The 22,289-nt window shown below is 39.2% G+C and overlaps 1 protein-coding gene across 1 annotated transcript; it reads left to right on the plus strand.

Annotated features, from left to right (window-relative positions):
• The first annotated feature begins 11,083 nt into the window (after positions 1 to 11,083).
• Positions 11,084 to 18,144, plus strand: snw1 (SNW domain containing 1). Its single transcript, XM_032585783.1, has 14 exons — positions 11,084 to 11,209; positions 11,706 to 11,859; positions 11,999 to 12,160; positions 12,247 to 12,342; positions 12,757 to 12,863; positions 13,640 to 13,744; positions 13,859 to 13,928; positions 14,041 to 14,106; positions 14,206 to 14,322; positions 14,723 to 14,864; positions 14,932 to 15,034; positions 16,444 to 16,561; positions 16,747 to 16,910; positions 17,284 to 18,144. Exons 1-14 carry the CDS (start codon positions 11,196 to 11,198, stop codon positions 17,474 to 17,476), a joined length of 1,611 nt encoding a protein of 536 aa, XP_032441674.1. The 5' UTR covers positions 11,084 to 11,195; the 3' UTR covers positions 17,477 to 18,144.
• The last annotated feature ends 4,145 nt before the right edge of the window (positions 18,145 to 22,289 follow it).

Here is a 22,289-nt window from a genome sequence, read left to right on the forward strand (position 1 = left end):
ATACTCTCTATAGCTCTAAAATAATCACAATTCAAAAGTGTCGCTTGTAAATGCGAAACCAAATATTAAATAAATAACTGAATCTTAATTTACAATGTATAGAATACAATCACACGTAAAATATCACTTTTCTATTTGTAATTGTAACTAGGAAATGCCAGTAAAAAATGTAAATAGTTAAACAACAAAGCAATTCTAAAACAATAAAAATGTACTTTAATACGTTGACTTTAACACAAAAGAAGAGACAAGTCTTCAATTACATTTCACTTATGGTGACCTTTTAATTAGTGATAGTGCAATAGAAACAAATAAAGATAATTAAATTAGACTAGCAGAAAAAGTAAAAACAAAAATATCTCTCTAAAAAAAGATAGCCTTGGTAATTTCATTAACATTTGCGATCATTAACACTCTCAGCTGTCCTTAGATCTTGTGAAACGCTTCCAAGAATGAAAACTAAACAACAGCTCACTGTTGGTTTTAGTTCTTACGTTAGGTTACATTGTAGTGACAGAAATATTCACTCACGCATTCAAATCACTGAATTCACGTGTTGCATGCAGCCACTCCCAGGGCCAAAAGCACAAAAATCAAGCACCAAAGCCTGCAGATTGGCTCTGCGAAAACTCTGCATTCAAGCCTTACATAACCAGGTGCAATGCAAAGTGTCGACGCGTGATGGAGAATCGTGTTTCTATGATTTGGCGATCTGCAAATTACTCTAGGTGGCTTATGCGCCTCTGGAGGAACAGTAAACAATTTCCATAGAGGAACTCCTAAACCTTATAACTGAAAAAAGACTGGGAGACTGCATCATAGTAGATTGAGAATGGGTTGTCTCTCAAGTTCATACTTCTGGCAATGTTGTGTACAAACAGGAGGCCTGTTTATTCCAAAGGCCTCACAATCAGCTGATCAACTACATCAGCTAATATTTTTGGATTAACGTAGCACAGATTTGACTTACTAGCTTAAATTGACAAGTTCATGGTGTTATAACATCTTTCTATTACAGGTAAGGCAACTACTGTCAATGATGACATCACAGAATTGCTTATTCTTAGTGGATGTGTTTCAATATTTATTCCGATTATTTATTTTTTTATAGATTTAATTACTTTTATCTTTACTTTTACTGTTTTTGTGTTATTTTCAGGGATTTTATTTTGCTTTTATTTTATTTTAAAACATTAAATACTGCCTTGTTATTGCACCGCAATCCTGGTGTGCAGCAATTTGATTGCAATTTTGCAAACAAAATACATGTGTAAGTTGCGCGTCAGCATTTTCCACAGTGATGTTGTCATCTGATCTCCTGCAGAATTCTTAAAGAAAGTCCATTTCAACTTATAATGCAACAAACCTCGTGTGACGGCTAAACTGTCCAACAAAATCGTCCTACTTCAAAGCGCACACGGTAATTGTAATATTAACAAGATCATGTTCAGCATTGACTTGCAGATGCATTTCACAGCAGTACCCCATGCAGAGTTGATTATTCGTTTAGTGCTGGGAAACTGGAGACAGAATTCCAAGTCTCGCCTCCTTCCCTCTTCCTGTTCGGAAGGTGTGGTGGTGTGAAACGTGCCTGTCAGCATGCGAGTCAGTGATTGTCCGTGCGGTGTGGCAGCAGCGCAAATCCTGCCCTTCCTATTTGGATGTATTTGCATTTCGGTGTGCAAGTGGAGTCTTTTGCAGACTCTTCAAATGCAAAATAGGCAACTACATTTGCAAACACCCCTTTTTCCTTTTTTTTTGTCTCAACCTCCTAGATGGCGCTGTTGGACAGCTTAAAGAGCAAGAGTCCCGTGTCTCAGCAAATTTACAATCAGAGGAGTGAGTTAATGCAGCATTAGGTGACGCTGGTTAGCCAATCGGTGTGTTTTAGTGGATGTTTCACCTAAAGACACTGATAACAGCTCATGATTTGATTCCTAACTCTTTCTAACATTCCTCTCAAGGTCGTGACCTCTGGTTTGGGATAATGGACTCTTAGCCTGGTTAGCTCTTATCGCACATGAAGGCTACTGAGTGTCTCTCCATTTCCAGCCTGATGGAGCTGATAAGGACTCAGCACTAATAGGGTCAAAGCAGGGGGTTAAAAGGAAAATATAGTTGAATCGGGCTTCAGCTCTTGAAAATGGCTGCAAAAATCCTTCTGATAAAATGGAAAATCATACCGAATTGAATGGAGAAGAAATCGGTGACGGTTTTTATCTCTACACCGCGCTCACAACTATGTGTTAACTCCTAATCAGAGCTGCTGTTTGTCAAACAGACTGAATCAGGTTAGGACACATTTTTTTCCATGTCTGCGCCGTTACTTTTTCTGACTTCCAGAGTTCTCTGGTTTTTCTATATCCATTTTTTTGAAGTGCAAGTGCTAAAAGCAGGCAATGTCAAGCACCAACTTATTCATACGCATTTTAATTCGATCAAGTGTGTTGCTGATAGGAACTGAGAGGGAGATATCAGAAAAGATAAAACAGGACAGTGTAAAACGGGTAGCATTTGTTTATAATTCTCCATTTTTGTCATGATTTGCGGTCAGCGGTGGTGAGGCAGACGCAGAGGACCCAGGTTGGTGTGAAGGAATGATCATTTTAACAATGAAATAAGTATAAGTCTGAAAATCCAGGCAGCACAGATTGAGTAGAAGGCTAAGGCTCAAAACTGGTAGCAACTGGAAAACAAGAGACTTCTGACAACAGACGCGACAAGACAGATCAGACAAGGACCCACCAAGGAACAAGGAACACAGGTGGGATTAAATACACAGAGGGTAATCAGGAAAATGAGACACATCTGGGAACAATCATGGGGTAGACAGGACAACACGGAGACTAAATGAACTGAAAAAGACACAGAAACCTAAATTAACAGAGAAAAACCCAAATCCTCACAGTTTTTATTTGCAATTCATGAAATGAAATAGTATGCTGGAATTCATTTATATCCATTTTAATGATCAAAGGTAAAATCCTTATTGGAATTGCAGCAATATAACCTTTCGTAGGATTACTGATCAGATTTTTTTTTTTTTTTAGCATATTTTGACTGGTATTAATCGAGGTTGGAAGGCTTGTCTCCACACCATCTTCATTTTTAGCTCCTCTTTCAGATAATCTATCATATTTACGCCACGACTCTGGCTTGGCGGCTCCAGAACATTATTATTACTTCTTGTTTAAAAGAGAAACCAAATCTGCAAATTGGTAGATCTCAATTTTAGCAATACTCCTTCCATTTTTAAGATGTTGAACATTCCCCTAAGAGACATTTTGGAATATTACTAAGTCATCTAACAACTTTATCTTCAAATTTATAGCATTTATATCCTATTTGCTGTTACTTTTGGCATTTCCGAGGCTGTTTTGTTCTCCAATGATCTCTGTGAAACCTCTGAGGCCTTCACAGAGATCTAAAAGCAAAGAGAACTAAATGTAAATTGTGCGCTAAGATTATCAAGTTTTCACTTGTAAGGTGTTTTGAAAGCCAGTTGTCGTTTTTTCCTTGACTTCACAGCTGCTTTGTGTCGGCCCACTACGCCATAAAGTCCGAGTAAAGCTCGGAGTCGCGGGGGAAATCAATATTGTCTCAAGGCACGACATATCTCCAAGTGGAGAGAAGATGGCGTTGTTTGGATTCTCAATTCCCATCAGGTATTAACTTCCTCCCGACTCACAGCCGGTAGTGACTTACATCACTCAGAGGCTCGCATCAGGCGGTGACAGGCAGCCATAAAACCCCTTTTGGTTTGGCAGTGATTCCTAAATGCCTCCGTTCACACAAACACGCTTTTAAAAGATAAAATGATGTATTTGCTCTGTGTTGCATCACGATCCGAAAGCCAGCAAACGCTATTTTTCCCCTGTGGAGAAAAGCGTCGTATATAAAAAAAAATAATAATAATAAAATCTACAACTTCTCCATGTCACTTCTGATTTTTTTTTTTTTTCTCGCAGTAAAACTCTAATGGCCTGATATTTCCTCATCACAGAACACCCGTTCCCGCTCTCTTTTGCAGTTTTCCTGCTTTGATGTCATCTAATGAAATTGCCAGGAGAACCGGTTCCTCCTCCCGTTCCCCCTGACAGCGCATTAAGAGTCGTCGCGATGGGAAGTCTTGGCAAGCAACCATTTTTCCATACTTCAGTGGCATCTAAAGTGGGGTAAATAAGACGTGATGAAATAACACTAGCACACCAGTAACCATAGTGATTAGCATGACTGTACTCACTGCTATGAATTATGCTCGTCGGCATTCACATCCTGAGAAACGATCTGCTACAATGTCACCAGAACGTATTCATACTCTGTCATTTTTTTTCTACTTTTTGATGTTTCCAGTTTGTTCTCAAATTGAGGTAAGCATAGTTAACTTTTTCATTATTATTTCTGATAATATAGAAGTGCGCTCTTAGCAATTTTAGTAGCTTTGTAAAGTTTACACACAATAGGTATTGGAGCCATTTTTCAACGTAATTTTGTGGTCCATGGAAACGAAGCCACTGTCCTGTTTTGAGGAGCTTTGCGGTTTGAATGATTGATTCTAGTTTCATTCTTTAGTCTCTTTCTTTGATTAGATCAGCTTTGTTTCTTTTTTTTTTAACTTAATTCAGTTCTTCTTAGTCTAGTTTATGTTTATTTCTCCACCTGTTTCACTCTGCTGGATTTGTTCCTGCTTCCTGTGTTTTTTTGTTCTGCTCTGGCTCCCTGTGAACTTTTCATGTATTTATTTATTTTTTGCTCTTCGTTTTTCATTAAAACATCCAATCTACTCGCCGTCTCAGCCTCGCTGCGTTTGGATCCTCCTTCAACACAGCCGACCACGACGGCACGGTAACGGGTCGTTGTAAATGGGTGTGTGTCTTGTTTTATTTGGTGTGTTTGTGAAAGGCTAGTTTGTTTCTGTGCCACCAGGCGTTCTCTAATTGCGTTTAAGGGTTTCACAGCTTGGGCCTTTTGTGACAGTACGCCGATTCCTTTTTAGAACCGACTTTACTTTTTCCATTGTAATTCAGCGTGAGGCTTTGCTCAGCGGGCCCAATATTCAAATTGAATCTGTCAAACCCGCATCCTGTGCCAGCAGCACGCACCTGGGCAGCTCGTCTTTCCGGCTGTCACTCAAACGTGTTCTCATCATTAGTTCCTCTCCTGTGCATATGCAGGCCAGGACTCATTCATCAATACCCGAGCAGCTCAGAGGCGCACAGTGGCTGCGGCTCTCTGCGAAATAGTCTGCCTGTCAAGTCTGTCTATCATGCTTGATTGACCCACGACCCGGAAAGAGGAAGCCTCCGGTCTGGATAATCTCTCACGGAGGGAAGAATTAGACAGGTGTAACAATCTCTAATGGCGAAAAACAGGAAGAGCTTTACTGTGCCTGCTATTCATTGCTTATATGGTCTCACCAACCAACACAGCAAGTTTGGCAATTTTCTCCTTTTATGTTCTATGTTGATGAACCTAAGGTTATATGATTTGTCACATATTCCCTCCAATGTCCTCAGTTGTTTGTCCTTCCTGCTCTGATTGGCTCAGGGATCGCAGTGTCACTCAAAAAATATTCACACCCCTTCGCTTTTTAAATTCAAACTCAACTAGATTCAAAGGGAAATTAAGTGTTATTGAAACTGACGTAAATTCAAATTCTTCAGAGTGCGCAGACATTCTTATGATGGTGTATTAGGGCCATTGTTGATGAGAACATACGGAGTACATTTCTGCCAAAACACTAAGACATTTTGAGATTAGTCTGAAAAATATTCTACAAACAGTTTGAAGAGTTCTGTGTTTCAAAAGTTGGAAATCGGAATGTTTTCCAAAAGTTGACATTTTTGGACGTGTGAAACTAAAATTTCCAAGAATTTTTCTTTTTCAAAAAAAAATTTTTTTCAAGCAAGTTTTTGACTTTCCAAACTCAGAAATGTTAAAATAAAATAAATAAATAAATAAAATAAATTCAGAGACTTTTGGCAGTAAAACGGACTTAAAGTAACAACTTCATACTACCTAAATTGACATGTTGTAGATTCTAAAACAGAGCAGATGATTTATGTAATTTCAGATGGTTAATTTGAATTAAATCCACACACATTTTGAGCAAAGCATCTCAACATCATAATACAACCAACACCATGCAATACGGAAGAGATAAAGCTATGATCAGTAGCTGTTCTGTAGGCCAAACATGTCCAAAATAATTTGGTTCCTCCTGATCCGACAGTCTCTAAAGTGTTTTTTGTTCTTAACTTATTTTGTAAAATTCAATCAGCCTCTTAAAGGTCGACTTGTTGGAGATTTCTAACAATGGTTGACAGCTTAGATGTGTCTCCTTTTTCCACAGGGAACCAATGGAGACCATCGGAGCTTTTCCTTCAATATCAATCTAATAAAGCTAATGAGCTTCTGAATAGCTGAAATGTTCACTTTAATCAGAAAGAATTCATTTGCATTGAAGAATGTGCGCAGTTAAATGATAAGTTGGCCAAAGGTGCGCCCACCATCCATCAATATCCTAGATTTCATAATAGATCTAAAAAAAAGAGAGAAACTTTTTAAAAACAATATAGAACCCCCAACTATTACACGGCCTGCTTTTAATAGGGATCAAACTTTATTTTCTTTCTTGTTTCTTTTTTTCCCCTTTACCTAATGTAATTCTTGGTTTCATAACAGATAAAATAAATATATATTTTAAAAACAATATGAAATTCCCAACTATGGCATTGCCTGCTGTTAATAGGAATGGAGGTTTATTTTCTTGTTTCTTTTTTACTTTGTTTATTATAATTCTTGGTTTCATAACAGGTAAAAAAAAAATTAAAGCAATATGAAACCCCCTATCTACTACATTGACTGCTCTTTATAGGAATCAAGGTTTTTTTTTTAATATATATATATATAATTTGTCATTTAATGTAACAGGATGAGTTGACTATTTTTTTTTTAGTTAAGACAAATAGCTAACAGAAGACTAAAGAAGAAAAGATCTCGCTCTCTCCTCTGCTCACTCTCCTGCAGCAGCAGTGTGAGAACACGTCTTATTGCCCTGCTGCCTCTGAACAGAGATATAACAGCGAAGCATCACCAAAAGGCGTCGCAAGACAAACTAACCTCTCCTCCTCCTTCGACTCCAGCGGGCAGAAAGCCGCGCCGCAGCGACTCAACGCGGCTTAATACTTTTGGGTTTGCTTCCTTGTGGAGCCGAGATAAGGAGCCATCCATCACGGGCCTCCGCCCTCGACCCGAGGATTCCATTAGGGCCCAAACAATATGTTCACTGTTTACATCGAGCCCGCGCACAAAGGCAGTGCCAAAGAACCAATTTCCTCTTACCTCATTGAATAAGGAATCTCATTCATCTTCCGACCGTGCACATTTATAAAAAGCAGACGCGCTGAGCGGAGGCCCATTATCAAGCTGTCTCCGGCCGCCCGGCAACCAGCTGAGCACAAACGCAGGCTGATGGAGGCATGTCGGCTGTGCTCTTTGGAGATAGGAAGGCTGCTAAATGGGGAGGCTTGAGCGGAGTTAGGCTTTTTCCACGGAGGGGCACTTTCTTCACACGTGCATCTGCAAAGCTTCTGCAACAATTATTACAACCCTTGTTATTCAGCCGCCCAAAATGGGCCTCTTTGTGTCGATTCTCTTGTCCCATCTCCTCAATAAAGCACCTGCAGTTTTTTTTGGTTGCTGAGTAAATTTCCATTCATTTTTTTTGTTGTCAAGTAAAGAAGAGAAAATGTGGCGTGTTTAGGGATACACCCTTCACAGGAAGAATAAGCCACAAAACAATCATTTTTTTGGTTGCTCACTGAGTGCCAGACACATGCTTATTAATGGAAGGTTGAGTGGAGGGAAAGCAGTAAGGATATCCGCAGCCTTGAAAGGGTTGGCAGCTCAAACACATTTAAGAATTTGTGGGAGATTTACGAGGCATCTAGTACGTATGGCCGAAGCCTTCTTAACAAATCCCAAAATTGATCTTCATGTGTTTGGAATAACTGTCCTGTTAGACGACCCGGTTATGTTCAACCAGTTAACTGTAGCTGCTGATCTGAGGTGAAGTTGACAAATTTGAAGCTTGACCCCAACAGGTTCTTGTGCTGTTGCTGAATATTACAAACATTTTATTTTTTTTTATTTTTGTTTAAATCTGAATCCGACAATTGAGTTTGGATGATTGAAATGTTGACCCAGTTAGGTGTTACAAAATAAAAATCATTCCAAACACGTAAAGTCTAGTTACAACCATTTTTTGTTTTTCTGTTTTAATAAGTGACGACTTATGCTTGACTCATGTTTTCATATTGGATTTTTACCTATGATTAGAGCAGTATGAAAAAAAAAATCCTTACTTATAACATGTTATGCAGCAGCTTCAGTAGCTTTATTAGGAAAACATCCTTTATTTTAAACAAAGAGTGCCAGTCAATTGCTATTATTCTCACGGCCCACAGAAGTTGCAGCCCCGGGCAACCGCCTTTGTGGCCTACGCCAAGAGCCAGCACTGTGCGCATATGATGTTTGGATGTAAATTTGTGACTGTCCGACTTTATTTTTGTGTTATTCAGGGGTTTTTTTTCTCAGGGGACAAGAGGGAAACTGGAGAAAAATGCTGCCTGTGACTAAAAGTACCAAAGAAACTGCTGCATGTTGGCTCATTTTTCTACCGGTATATGCAAAGGTTAAGTAATTCTATAACGACCCTGCTGACACTGACTGACTTTCTGAAGGCTTTCTGTTAGAAGGGAAAAGAAAGAAGTCGGATGTGGAGTTTTTCTTCTGATCCAGGTGGTTACGTACTCCATCTATTATTCATCTCTGAATAATAATAATAAAAAAATCCGTCTGTGAATCTCAACCCACCTGTCATGTCTCAGTAAAAAAGAAAAAAAACATCAGATTTGCAGGATAGAGCTGATTGTAGGTCAGGGCCTTGATAAGAAGAGCATTTTGTTGGAGAGCAGAGGCTCTCAACCTTTTTTCTAAGAGCGCCGCCCCAGGAAATACTGCTGTTTTTTGAAAACTCAGTTGCTAACAGATATTTAATAGCAAAGTGTCTTATAAAGGTACAAGTAGTACAAGGATTTAGGCATTGGAATAGAGGGCAAAGGTTTTGTATCGGGTTATACAAAACCCCCTGTTCTTATATGTTCAAGTTCAAAATTGGAGGAAAAAACATGCCAAAGTTTTCAGATTTTATTTTGAAAAAAAAAACTGATAGGTGTGCTCCTTTGGCTTGTTCTATTTCCTAAAATCCAAACAAAATACGTAGAAGTTTGTGTTTAAAACACAAACACAAGTATGAAATGACTTGTATGGAAGTATGAAACGTTCAAGAAGTAAAAGGCGATGTATAAGTCAAAATGAAAGGTTTCCGTCTTAAAGTTAAATAACAGTCACATGTTCAACCTTGATAGCTTTGTCTGTGGCTTCAAACTTGTGACTGATCCTTACAGAGTGACTGTTTTCGGTTTACATTGTGTTAGCTGAGTGCTGTGCCTGAATCAATGCACAGTACACGGCCATGACTGTGCGAACACGTCACTCGCACATCGCCTCTCGAGTTGACACAGTTTGAAGTTGCTGTTTCTCAGCTGCTGCTTAAAGAGAGCCAGTAAAACACAGCAGCTAATTTCCAAACACTGGCACCGAAGTAAGCATCAATCTTTGACGCCTAACAGCCGACCGAGGCGTGACGAGAGAGACGGCTCGGTGCGCAGTCTCCAGTCCGCTGAGCTGCATAACACCACGGCGATGGCATTCCAAAGCATGAAGAAAATAAAAGTGTCAGGCCACATGAATCATAGTTAATTGGAATTAATTGAGCCAGCCGTAGTCCAATCATCACATAAATTGCAGAATCCTTTCTTTGTAAAAGCAAAAAGTTTCAACTCTTTACAAGATGTAATCGACGGCTTCTGTGAAGCATTCCAGAGATGAAATCATCTGCTTCATGAGTTGCACTGCACAGGAAATTATCAGAGTAATTGGAAGCTGATGTGACCATATTAATAATTTCACAAATAATCAATAATAATAATAAAAAGTTTTTACATGTAAGATTTTTTTTTTTTACAAGTGTGATCAACAAAACAACAAAAAAAATTACTCAATAATAAGAACATGCATCAAATGCTATCACAGTATAAAATTAATTGTAGTAAATTTGTAAAGCTTGTTCCTCTAGAGAGCGGTGTCAAATAAATACTTTGAAAACTATTCATCCCTGTTTAGCATAGAGCCTTGTAAGGAACAATTATGAGGTGAAACATCCAAAACATAATTTAGACATTTTCTCTTTTTTAATGCTAAAAAAAAAAGCAAACAAAATCTTCAAGCCACCAGTGCGAGGAGGCTGGATGGAAAATCTTCAAGCTTTTTTTTTCAATCATAGGATAGCACAATAAATCAGAGGCACAGAGAGGCAGATACAGTCCCCCAAAACGTGCCACAATCCAACCAACATATATTAATTTGTAAGATAAATTTTCATTTATTTGTAAGTTTAAAAAGACTGCAACTATACCTTCTATAAATGCATGAAAAAATAAAAACAGAAATGTTTGTAAAAAAAAAAAAATACATAGTTTAACGTGTCACTCAAAACATCAACTGATTATATTTTAAGTCTTTGCACAGTAGCGTCAGTGGTTGTTTAAGTATTTAATATTTTCCATTACTGTAAGCGTGGCTCATGAAATACTCTTTCATACTGATTAGTTAGACTAGCTTTCCTGCAAATAGTCACCTTTTGTGTAACATTGTTGAACAGTGCTTATCATGATAAATAAATAAATAATAACAGTCAATATTGAAATAGTCACACTTTAACAATATAATGAATATAAATTCTAACTACCAATTCCTACATTGACATATTTATTTCGTGACAACGGGAATGTATATTCCATTTAATTTGAATAATGATGTTTTAATGTACTCCTGTCCAGGGTGTGCCCCGTCTCTCGCCTGTTGACCGCTGGAGATCGGCACCAGCTCCCCTCGCAACGCCATTAAATAATTGTGTATGATAACGGATAGATGGAATGGACGTTTTTATGTAACGTCTTGCTTGATTGTTGAATTTTGGCCCTTTTGCCACTCCGTACCTATTCTGTTCGCGTTTCCTGTTGCAGCCTGTCACCGCGCATGCCCAGTTAATCGGTAAGGAAGAAAGGAAAATGTCTCTTACTAGGTGAGTCCTTAATCAACTGAGCTTTACGGCTTCATAAGCGAAAAATATGTCATCTTTACGATCTGATTTGTGCTCCCCGTTATGTTGGTAGAACGTGTAGGGTTTTAAAAATCCCAGATGTCCGCTATTCTTTTGCTTAATTAATGCTATCGGCTTTAGCTGCGGCTAGCGAGTAAAACTACGGCTTAACGTGAGCATTAGCTTAGCATGTTCACGCAGTAGCAGGTGGTTAAAAAGTGATGTGTTTCTATTTCACGCTATGTTTTAGTTCGACAAAGCTATGGCTCGTTGTTTTTTTAGCTATTTATTACAATATGTAACATGGTTAAATATCGCTCTTGTTGGTCTTCACCTTAAAAAATGGAACAGTCGCAGCCGGCTAACGGTGTTGTTTGACTCCAGTATTTGGCCTTTTTATATAACAGTAAAACTGACGAGGGTGTTTTATTTATTCCTTTCATTAGTAAAGCTGAGGAGGTATGTGTTGTTTGTGAAGCTTTTTACCAGCCCCGACTCAGCTGTCGCAGGACCAGCTGGAGGCAGAGGAGAGGCTCCGGGCCCAAAAGTCCCTCTCCACCGCACTGGTGGCATCCCGCAGAGAGCCGCCTCCTTACGGACACAGAAAAGGCTGGGTGCCCCGCTCGCTTGAGGTGCGCACTTCCGAGTGTCCGATATGACACCAGGTTTTTCTCTGTGCCTACCTGTTGTTCCGGCTGCTTTAATCAAACCCAGTCGTTTTATTATGCGCTTGGAAGTCGTTGCAAACTTTGAGTGATCTGTATTTTGTAGGATTTTGGAGATGGAGGCGCTTTCCCAGAAATCCACGTGGCCCAGTTTCCGCTGGAGATGGGCAGGAAGAAGAAAACGTCCAATGCCCTGGCAGTACAAGTGGACGCAGAAGGAAAAATCAAATATGACGCCATCGCGAGGCAAAGCCAGGGGAAGGAGAAGGTCTGTTGCTTTCCAGGTGTAATAGATTTCGCTGTACAAAATGTCTTCTGATTTGTTGCAAAATCAAATGTCTTTCGTCGTTTCAGGTGATCTTCAGCAAATACACGGACCTGCTCCCGAAGGAAGTTCTTAAAGATGATGCTCAGGAGCTCCAGAGACCTGATGAGGAGGCTGTGAGAGAGGTACAGTGCTACATGCATCTTTTACCTGTCTGTCAAGAGCTACAGCCAGGTTTCCATCAAATATTCTAGTTGTAATGTTGTAATTTCTGTCATCCATGCATATAGAAGTATTTTTTTTCCAAGAGCATTTAAGTCTGTTACTAGAAAAGATGATTGATTGCGTCTGTCCTGAGTTACAGTCATCCAGGTCAGGATAGTTCCTCCATCATCTGCCAATAGGTATTGAAGGCTTAGAAAAAGCAAAAAAATAAAATAAGAAATTCTTATCTGTCTGTTGGATTCTTCAAACCCTAAAATATTAAACACAAGTTTGTTTTTCTCTTATTGAAGCACTAAGGGGCTGGGTAATTTACCGGATTGTCTTTTTTTGACATGGTTCTATGCTTTTTTTTGTTGTTGTTGTTGTTTTCCTAGCTGACAGAGAAAACCCGATCCGCCCTGGAGAAGCAGGTTTCTCAAAAGATTGCTGCCGCCATGCCTGTAAGAGCTGCGGACAAGCAGGCCCCTGCACAATACATCAGGTTTGTGTTTTAGTTGGTTGATGAGTTGCAACACTTTAGATTTGTCAAAAAAAAAAAAAGAAAGCAACTAGCTTTTAATTCAGATTGCAGTGGGTTCTAAGAAAAACTCAGGTTATCTTCTTAGATTACATTTTTTGCCATTTAAGGGCACCCGCATTTTATGTCATCAAACATTATGAAGCTTTGACATTTTGTCATCCCTTATTAGATATTACTACCAATATTCTTAGTCTTAAGTGATCACCATTTTTGTATTAAAATAAACATTTATTGTTTTTAACAAAGACTCATCAAAGCTGGCTTACTATTAGCATCATTTCATTTAGAAAACTTGATTTCTAGCCACAATGAAGATGAGCTGAGAAAGGCTCATGACTTGTTTTTAAGAATCTAATGCGGTCTACTCCGTTACTGCATATTATAATCAAAAATAATCATATTTTTGACTGCAGTTTCATAACTCCTTAAACAGCCTCCGGCTCCAAAGAAAATCGTCCTTAACAATGAGTCTGAATTGTCAGTGTTACCACTTAAATTCATTAAAATCATGTTGGTATTGCTTTAGAAGCTTTTCACGTTATTTTTTATTTTTGTTGTGATAAGAATTTTTATATTTGTGGCATTTACTTTAAAATGTAAATCTGCAACTTGTTGCGTCGATAACTCTCATGCTGGTACAGCGTTTATCGTTCTCCATTTGGCCCCAGTTGGTGCGTCTCCTTTAAAGTCCAGCGTTTACGTCTGATAAAACGTTTGCTTCTCTCCCCCTCTTTTAGATATACGCCGTCCCAGCAGGGAGTGGCTTTTAATTCTGGAGCCAAACAGAGAGTGATCCGTATGGTGGAGATGCAGAAAGACCCCATGGAGCCTCCTCGCTTTAAGTAAGTGCGCCGCGCCTGACTCTTCAGTTGCCTTTAAAAGCACAACTCTTTGTTTTATTTTCTGAAGGAAAACGTTGCACTTCTGTATGTAACGTGGATAAATTTGTGTTCCAGAATCAACAAGAAGATTCCCAGAGGACCTCCGTCACCGCCGGCCCCCGTCATGCATTCTCCCAGCAGAAAAGTAGGATTCAGCGGAAATACTCTTCCCGATTCATCCTGCTTTTCAGCCTTTCAGGTCTAAAATATGAATCAAAGTAGGATTGTTTCGGGACAGTTCTCCCTCTTTGTTCCAGATGACGGTCAAAGAGCAGCAGGAGTGGAAGATTCCTCCGTGCATCTCCAACTGGAAGAACGCAAAGGTAATGCCTTCTCTTCCCTCATTCATACCGACACTGAGAGTATTTTATTTATTTATTTACTTTTTTATCTTTTCCTGCTAATTTGATGTTTTCCTTCAGGGCTACACCATCCCACTAGACAAACGGCTGGCTGCTGATGGAAGGGGTCTGCAAACAGTTCACATTAACGAGAACTTTGCCAAGCTGGCCGAGGCTCTCTATATTGCAGACAGAAAGGTGACGTGTCATTAAAAGTGATAAGTTGTAAATATCTTGCGTTTACAAATATACAGGGCCTTGCAAAGCTATTCATAACCCCTTGAATTTTCCGTATTTGGTCACGTTCCAACCACAAACGGGGATGGAGTGGGGCAATTTTGCAACTTTGTTTAAATTTTTTTCACCCCCATGTAAAATATTAGGCAAAAACGCAGCATGTAGTGTAAGTTTTTTTTATTGCAGTATGGCAAATGATCATAAATTAAAAAAAAATTGAGCATACTAAATCCCAATGAAATGCATTAAAGTTTGTGATCGTAGCACAGCAAAATGTAAAACAAAGTTCGGTGGGTGTGAGTAGTTTCGCCAGGTGCCTCCATATGCAGTGAGCAAATGTTAACGCCGATGTCGCGATCAGGCCAGAGAAGCGGTGGAGATGCGAGCGCAGGTGGAGAAGAAGATGGCTCAAAAGGAGAAGGAGAAGAAGGAGGAGAAGCTGAGGGAGCTGGCTCAGATGGCCCGAGACCAGAGGGCCGGGATCAAGAGCCACGGCGACAAAGGTGGGTCCTGAACTGCAGCGCGACTCGCGCCAATGGAACGTTTTCTCACTTCTCATCTTCTCCTCAGGCGGTGAGGACAACGAGGCCAGGGAGCGTGACATGATCCGCCACGACAGGAGGAAAGACCGACAGCACGACAGGAACATTTCCAGGGCGGCTCCTGATAAGAGGTGCTGGAAAACACTCTCTAAACACACAGCATGCGAAGTCATCTTCTCAGTTCCACACACTGAAATGCTCCGCATCCTGCTGAATCACGCAGCGGTGGCGGTGCTGTAGCACTTCCATATCTGTAGGTTTTATGTATGATCAGTGTGTGTGTGTGTGTGTGTGTTAGGAATCCATTTGCTCTGTCAGCTTGTTTGGTGATGGGGGGTGTGAGTCCCTGGAAAGGTAGAGAAAGTGAAATTCACAGGGAAGCCCATTACTGTTGTGTAAAAATGGCTCCTGAGTTCAATCTGAAAATACTGTTTGCTGATTAAAAAGCACGCCAAATGTTTACTCTTCAAAAAGAGCTTTTTGTAGCTGTTCCTTCTGCTGTTTTTTTCTCTTTTTAGCAATAAAGTACATAAGAAAGTCCCCACAGCAGCTAAGCTTCTGGTTTTGTAATGATAACTTATGCAATGAGTATCTTCTCATTTATTAAAGGGGCAGTATTACGTCAATTTGGCCTTGGTTTTGTAATTCTACATCATGTTATGTTACTCCCTCATCAATTTTTTTTTTATTTTTATTTTTATGCATGTTTGGGAGATTGTTTAATCTGTGAAAAATGCCTGGCAGGCAGAAATAATAATTTTTAAAAACATCCAAGGAGATACAGAAACTACTAAAATTGAGTTGAGAACTGTCCAACATTTATTAAAGACTGGAAGGAGCGGTGAACCATTGTCTTCGAGGATGAAACTTGGTCAGAAATAAAAGGTGAATGACTGCAGTCATCAAATCGTGTTCACCAAAAGAAGAAAACAACAGTAGAACTTGGCACTGTATGTAAGAAAAAGTTAGAGCATTTCCATACACACTGTATGCGAAGGGAATCCTAGAGCTTGGCACTGAACAGCTGAATAGGCATCGGAAAGCTGCAAACCGGAGAAAAAGGCTGCGGTTTGCAAGGGAGCATTCTGATTGGACTGTAGATGTAAGAAGGTCATGTGATTTTAACTGAGAGTTTACAAAATAGTCGAGGAAATTCACACTTTAGAATTTATTTGGAAAAATTTGTTTAGGGAAAGTTAAGTGCACTAGATGTGTTCAAAGTTAGCAAAGGAGCTAAACAAAAAAAAAAGTTAGCTCCTCTATTAGCATACTAGCGGAAATGATTACAAACATTGCATACAGTAATGTGTAATATTCAGCTGTTGCTCAAAGAGTAGCTGCAGTTTAATTTTGATTCATTTCCTTTCAACAGACTGACATTTTCCTGGAGTTTTATTTATGTTATTTTCACGTTATTTGTTTACCCCTCAATAGAACCTTAAGATCATTTTGCTACTGATGGGGATCCTGCATATTGTATCCTCTGACATAAATGTTTCATCTCTTGTATGTTTCCTTTGTTTCTTTGTTTCCCCCTCAGATCGAAGCTCCAGAGAGATCAGGACAGAGACGTCAGCGAGCTCATCGCTCTGGGCAAGCCCAACCCTCGTACCACCAGCGAAGCTCAGTACGACCAGCGACTCTTCAACCAGAGCAAGGTTGGAGCGCACAAAAAACTGAAACTGCACGAATTTAGCCTCGCGTTCACGATTTGTGCCGAAAAAAAACCTAAATTCTGCTTTCCCTTCATGTTAAAATTGAAAACCAGCATAACTTAATTTATAAAATGTTTATATCCTGCAGGTAAATGTGTAAATTCTCCATTTTTTAATTTAATTTTCAGGGTATGGACAGCGGTTTTGCTGGCGGCGAAGATGAGACCTACAACGTGTACGACCAGCCGTTCCGCAGCGGCAGAGACATGGCCTCCAACATCTACAGACCCACCAAGAACGTCGACAAAGAAGCCTACGCGGATGACTTCGACTCTCTCATGCAGAACAACAGGTAGCCTTTTTTTGTTTTTTTTGGTTGTTTTTTTTACTGCTCAGTGCTAGGAGGTGACTCATTTTTCTTTTTCTGCACCCACTAACCTCTTCGCCAGAGCTCCTAATAAGGATTAATCATTTTAGTTAGTGTTTTCCTTTAAGAATAAACAAATTAAATTGACTCGAGCTATGAAAAAAAACAATTTAAATTTCTGATGGATAAAAAAAGTGACGGAAACTTTCCAACAATTCCCAGGATTGTTTAACTTTTTCATTATCTCTTTAGCGTGAAATAGTCCGTTGAGCATTCTGCTGACTGAAAAAAAAACCCCCAAACAATTATTTTCCTTTTTTTGTGTGTGTGTGTGTGCGTGTGTGTGTGTGTGTGTCAGATTCGCTCCAGACAAAGAGTTCTCCGGCTCAGACCACGGGCAGAGGCGTGACGGGCCTGTGCAGTTTGAAGAGGATCCCTTCGGTCTGGATAAGTTTCTGGAGCAGGCCAAACAGCACGGCGGCTCCAAGAGGCCGTCCACCAGCAACCGCTCCAAGGACGACTACCACGACAAGAAACGCAGGAAGGAATGAGAAGCCAGTCATAGTACCCCTACGGAATGCGATTGTTGTCAAAAATGATGTGTGCTTGATTGTAACATTTATGTCAGGTCAAGTGCTTTAAAGGTCCATGAAGTCTCCCCTGCTGTGTGGACACAACAACTTTTATTGACATCGAAATATGAATGTTACAATCGTGCACAGGTCTTTTTGACAGTTACTTTTCTCCGTATCTCTGAGGAAAGTCTGGAATCAGCATTTTGGATGAGAGTGCATCAGATTGTCTTTGCCTCAAAACGTTGTACTATATAAGATTTATTTTTCTCCCTCTGGTGTCGTTAACACGACTCTTGTTAGTCTGTTGAACAGTGATGATTGAACAGGGCAAATATAAAACCAACGGAGCGAAACTTTTGGAAGTCTGTACATTAAAGCCAGTGTTACTTCAGATAATTTCTGTAAATGTTCTCTGGAAATATTGTCCAGATCTCTCTCCTCTTTTTTTTTTTTTTACATAGCTAGAACTATTGCTGTCTTTTTTTTAGCTTTCTTCCTTTCTCTTTTTTCCCTTCGTTATCTTGTGTTTTATTTAAAAGTATCTGCTTGATCACTGCCCAGCAGGTTTCTATCACTATCTAGAGGAACAAGCTTTATAAATGCTGTACATTGATAGCACTGGAATAAAATACATATTGTGTTAACATTTGGTGCCTGTGCTTTGTTTAGTAAAGTCGACTTTTCTCATTATTTGGATTTTTGATGCTGATTTTTCCAAATTTCATCGCTGAAAACTTTATTAAGGTTAGCCGCACATCCTTATAAAGTCTTAATGTATCTAAAACTGAGGTCTTAAATTGTCTTAAATTCATTTTAAAAATGCTAGATGGCCTTAAATACATTCATCTCAAGTCTTAAATTTTGTCTGCTCCATTGTGTAAGTTTTTTTTTTTATTGATCTTTTCTATCAGGCTACAGTTTGAGTCACCCATAGAGGTCTTTGTTGCATAATCAGTTGAGGTTACCAGTAGCTAGGTGCTAACTAGCTTCTTTTTTTTTTCTTTTACAACCGTCATGTAAAGTGCAAGTTTGTCACCAATTTATCATCTTTTGTACATTTCTGTCGCCACACAGGTCTTAAATTTCCTTCATAATGGACTTAAAAAAACCTTTTATTTTGGGTTTGCGAAGCCAGCAGAAACCCTGTTCATAAAACACATCAAACCTCGAATTATTTGAATACGAGTGATTATTAGTTGCTCATGTCAGCTACTAGTTATTCTACTCTTTTCCTGTGTTATGCAGCTCATTAACACGGATTATTAAGGTTATTAAACGCTTCGCAGAAGCCGTCGATTACATCTCGTAAGGAGTTGGGAGTTTTGGTTTTTTGCAAGAAAGAAAAATAAAAAAAAATCAGGCTCCGCGATTTATGTGATGATTAGACTATGGCTGGCTCAATTAATTCCAATTAACTATGATTCATGCTGCCTGACACTTTTATTTTCTCCATGCTTTTAGGAAAGCGATTGCCGCGGTGTTACGCAGCCCAGCGGACTGGAGACTGCGCACCGAGCCGTCCCTCTCGTCGCGCCTCGGTCGGGCTGCAGACGGCTGTTAGGCGTCAAAGATTGATGTTTACTTCAGTGCCAGTGTTTGGAAATTAGCTGCTGTGTTTTACTGGCTCTCTTTAAGCAGCAGCTGAGAAACAACAGCCTCAAACTGTGTGGAACTGGGAGGCGACGTGTGGGTGACCATGGTGAGTTCAGGTACACGGATCACAGTTGCTGTAGAAGGATCAATCACATATAATTCAATTAAGATTGATTGTGTGTGTGAACATAGTTTAATTCTTCTCTGATTTAACTTGCACAGTGCATTACTAAAGCATTCTCACCCCATGAGCAAAGTGATGGAACCAAAAATGTATTTTGCAGGAAATGAAGGCAACACGAAGTGGAACCCTTGTTGTGACATTATACATTTACAGGCAGAATACGAACGTACGCCACACTTTTCAGAATTGCATCTGCGAAAATAATTGTGAAAAATATGCACCTTTTCCTACAACTTTACCACCGTGCTTCACTTTATGTTGGTCCGTTACAAAATAAATCAACAAAAATAAAGTTCAAACACAGTGAAAACAGTTGTCCCAAGACACTGCATGCATGTCAGGTAAGACTAAATGTATGCATGTTTCGACTTAAATATTTAAGTAACATACCAGAGAAATATATTTCATTTTATTTTATTTTATTAAGAATGTTGACGCGAAATATATCCTACGCAGTAGTTATTTGCATCTCTGTAAATGGCCAGTAGATGTCAATAAATATGAAAATTAGACATGCCCATCGCACATAATGCCTTGAAAAATGTTCATACGCCTTGAACTTTGTTAGATTTGTGTCCTTTCAAATTGTCAATATCCCTTTCATAAGATACATGGAAGAAAAAAAAAACGTCGTACAGAATTGTGAAGTGCAAAAAATATACAGTACAGACCAAACGTTTGGACACACCTTTCTAATTCAATGGGTTTTCTTTAATTTCATGACTATTTATAAGGCAAGAAATCCCACTTATTAACCTGACAGGGCACACCTATGAAGTGAAAACCATTTCAGGTGACTACCTCTTGAAGCTCATCAAGAAAATGCAGAGTGTGTACAAAGCAGTAATCACAGCAAACGGTTGCTACTTTGAAGAAACTAGAATATAAGGGGTATTTTCAGTTGTTTTACACTTTTTTGTTTAGTGCATATTTCCACATGTGTTATTCATAGTTTTGATGCCTTCAGTGTGACTCTACAATGTCAATAGTCATGAAAATAAAGGAAACTCATTGAATTAAAAGGTGTGTCCAAACTTTTGGTCTGTATTGTATATTGTCCTACTCAGCTTGTAATTAGTTTTTTCCCCCATTGCGTTGTGTATGTAGGGGGGGAATCCAAAAAATATGTATTTATTTTACAAAAAAATTGATTCCTTTAAGTTTGGGTCACGACTGTAACACTTGTTTTGAGAGAAAAGTTGAGAGTTTTTTTGTTTGTTTGTTTGTCTTGATTTGTTTTTTGCCTTCAGTAATTTGCAACATAAGAATCGCCAATTGCTCCTGTTGATCAGTACTGCATGAAGAAAGCACAAAGAAATCCCCGCCACGTTATCATTCACACAGTAGTCTTTTACCGAGGCAAAGCAGAGCCTGCATTGCTCTGGGCAACGCAGCCTGAAGGACACGCCGAGCTGTTTAAGATCGCTGGAGTATTGGAGGGGACAAAAGCTCGCAGTGTGAGTTTTGTCGTGGAAGAGAAGAGCTGTGTAACGTCCCCCTAATAGACTCTGCTGATATGATGAATGTGAGCAATAAAAAAAAAAAAGAAAAGATTTTCCTTCAGTGAAAGGGTTTAATTCGGAGGTCCTCTCATTTTATCTTCTTTCCTTCCGTCTGGAGAGAGAGCAGTCTGTCAGTCAGACAGATAGTTTATTAATGTGACACGGGGTAAAAGGACACGTCAGGGGAGATCAATCACACGGCCGTGGCACAGGACGAGAAAGCTTTTAATAAACCCAATCATCGTGGTGCGTTGTTGTGTTCTCCCTCTCTGTGAGGTACCCTTTCTGCCGCATCGCCATTAATGACACGCGGCATGTCTCTCTAGCAAAAGTCGGTCCCTGGTGTTTTCATTCTGGCTGACAGGTGATGTTTGGACTTAAATTTAGATGCGATAGAACAAGATTGGTTTCATATTCCTCAAGCAAAAAGCGTTGCAGATTAACTTTTTGTTGTTGTTGTTGTTTTAAATCCCCAACAGGTACATATAACATTTAGTTTATACTGTGAAGCAGGATTTGTGGACATGAAGGATAGAGGCCACCGTGAAGGCTAATTGTCTTTAATCTGAAAATCAGCATTTAATAGGATGCATTCATCAGCTAAAGGTCAGACCGTGACAAGGAGGAAAACTATTTTCATGGTCATCAGCATGAGGCCCTGCCCGGATAAGGGAAGATGTGCCTAACAGCAAATCGCAGCGACGGGAGTAGATGCAAGCAGATTTGGGTGGGACTTTTTTTGTTTGTTTGTTTTCTTTTCTACAGATAAGAGGAGTTACACACAGGAGTTTTCACACCCCTTTGGATTTTTACAATCAACTGGAACCAAAAATATATGTTTGTTTTTGCTTTTACTTTCCCCCCCCCCCCAAAAAAAATCTGAAAAGTGTGGCTTACACATGCAACTGTCTACTTTTTTTTTTTTTTTTTAATCAAACATTCCCAAATAAAATCTACCAAATTCAAATCTACCAAGACATGGAGCGTTTTAAGAAGGCAAACAAGCAACAGGCTCAGCTGCAGTGAGTTGGCATCTATCGTATCTTTTATCATTTATCGTTAAAAAATTTCTAATCATGATGCGAATTTCGATTTATCGTCGTCTTGATAAATTTCGGTTAAAGTTGCAAAGAAGCAAAAATGTTATTTTTGCTTTTCTTTTCCACTGCTTTTTTCCCCACAAGAGCATCAGTTGTCACTATTTAGTATCGTTGCATAAGAAAGTATTTCCTTGGAAAAATCATAAAACAGCTGTACATGACAGTTGAAGACAGTCATTGTTAATTAGTTTGAATGATCTAAGCATTTTATAAGCATATATTCTGGAGTCAAAGTTTGAATGCTTTGAAGATAAAAAATCTACTAGCGTGTTAATCGCGTAGGAAATAGGATATACTGTGATTTAATAGATCTGAATATCATTGTGGAAGATAACATTTCTGCAAAATATGGGGAAAACACATTAAAGTCATAAAATAATTTTGTCATAAACTTATTATGACTAATGGTG

This window comes from Xiphophorus hellerii, chromosome 15, assembly GCF_003331165.1.
Source record: "Xiphophorus hellerii strain 12219 chromosome 15, Xiphophorus_hellerii-4.1, whole genome shotgun sequence".
NCBI classification, from domain to species: domain Eukaryota; kingdom Metazoa; phylum Chordata; class Actinopteri; order Cyprinodontiformes; family Poeciliidae; genus Xiphophorus; species Xiphophorus hellerii.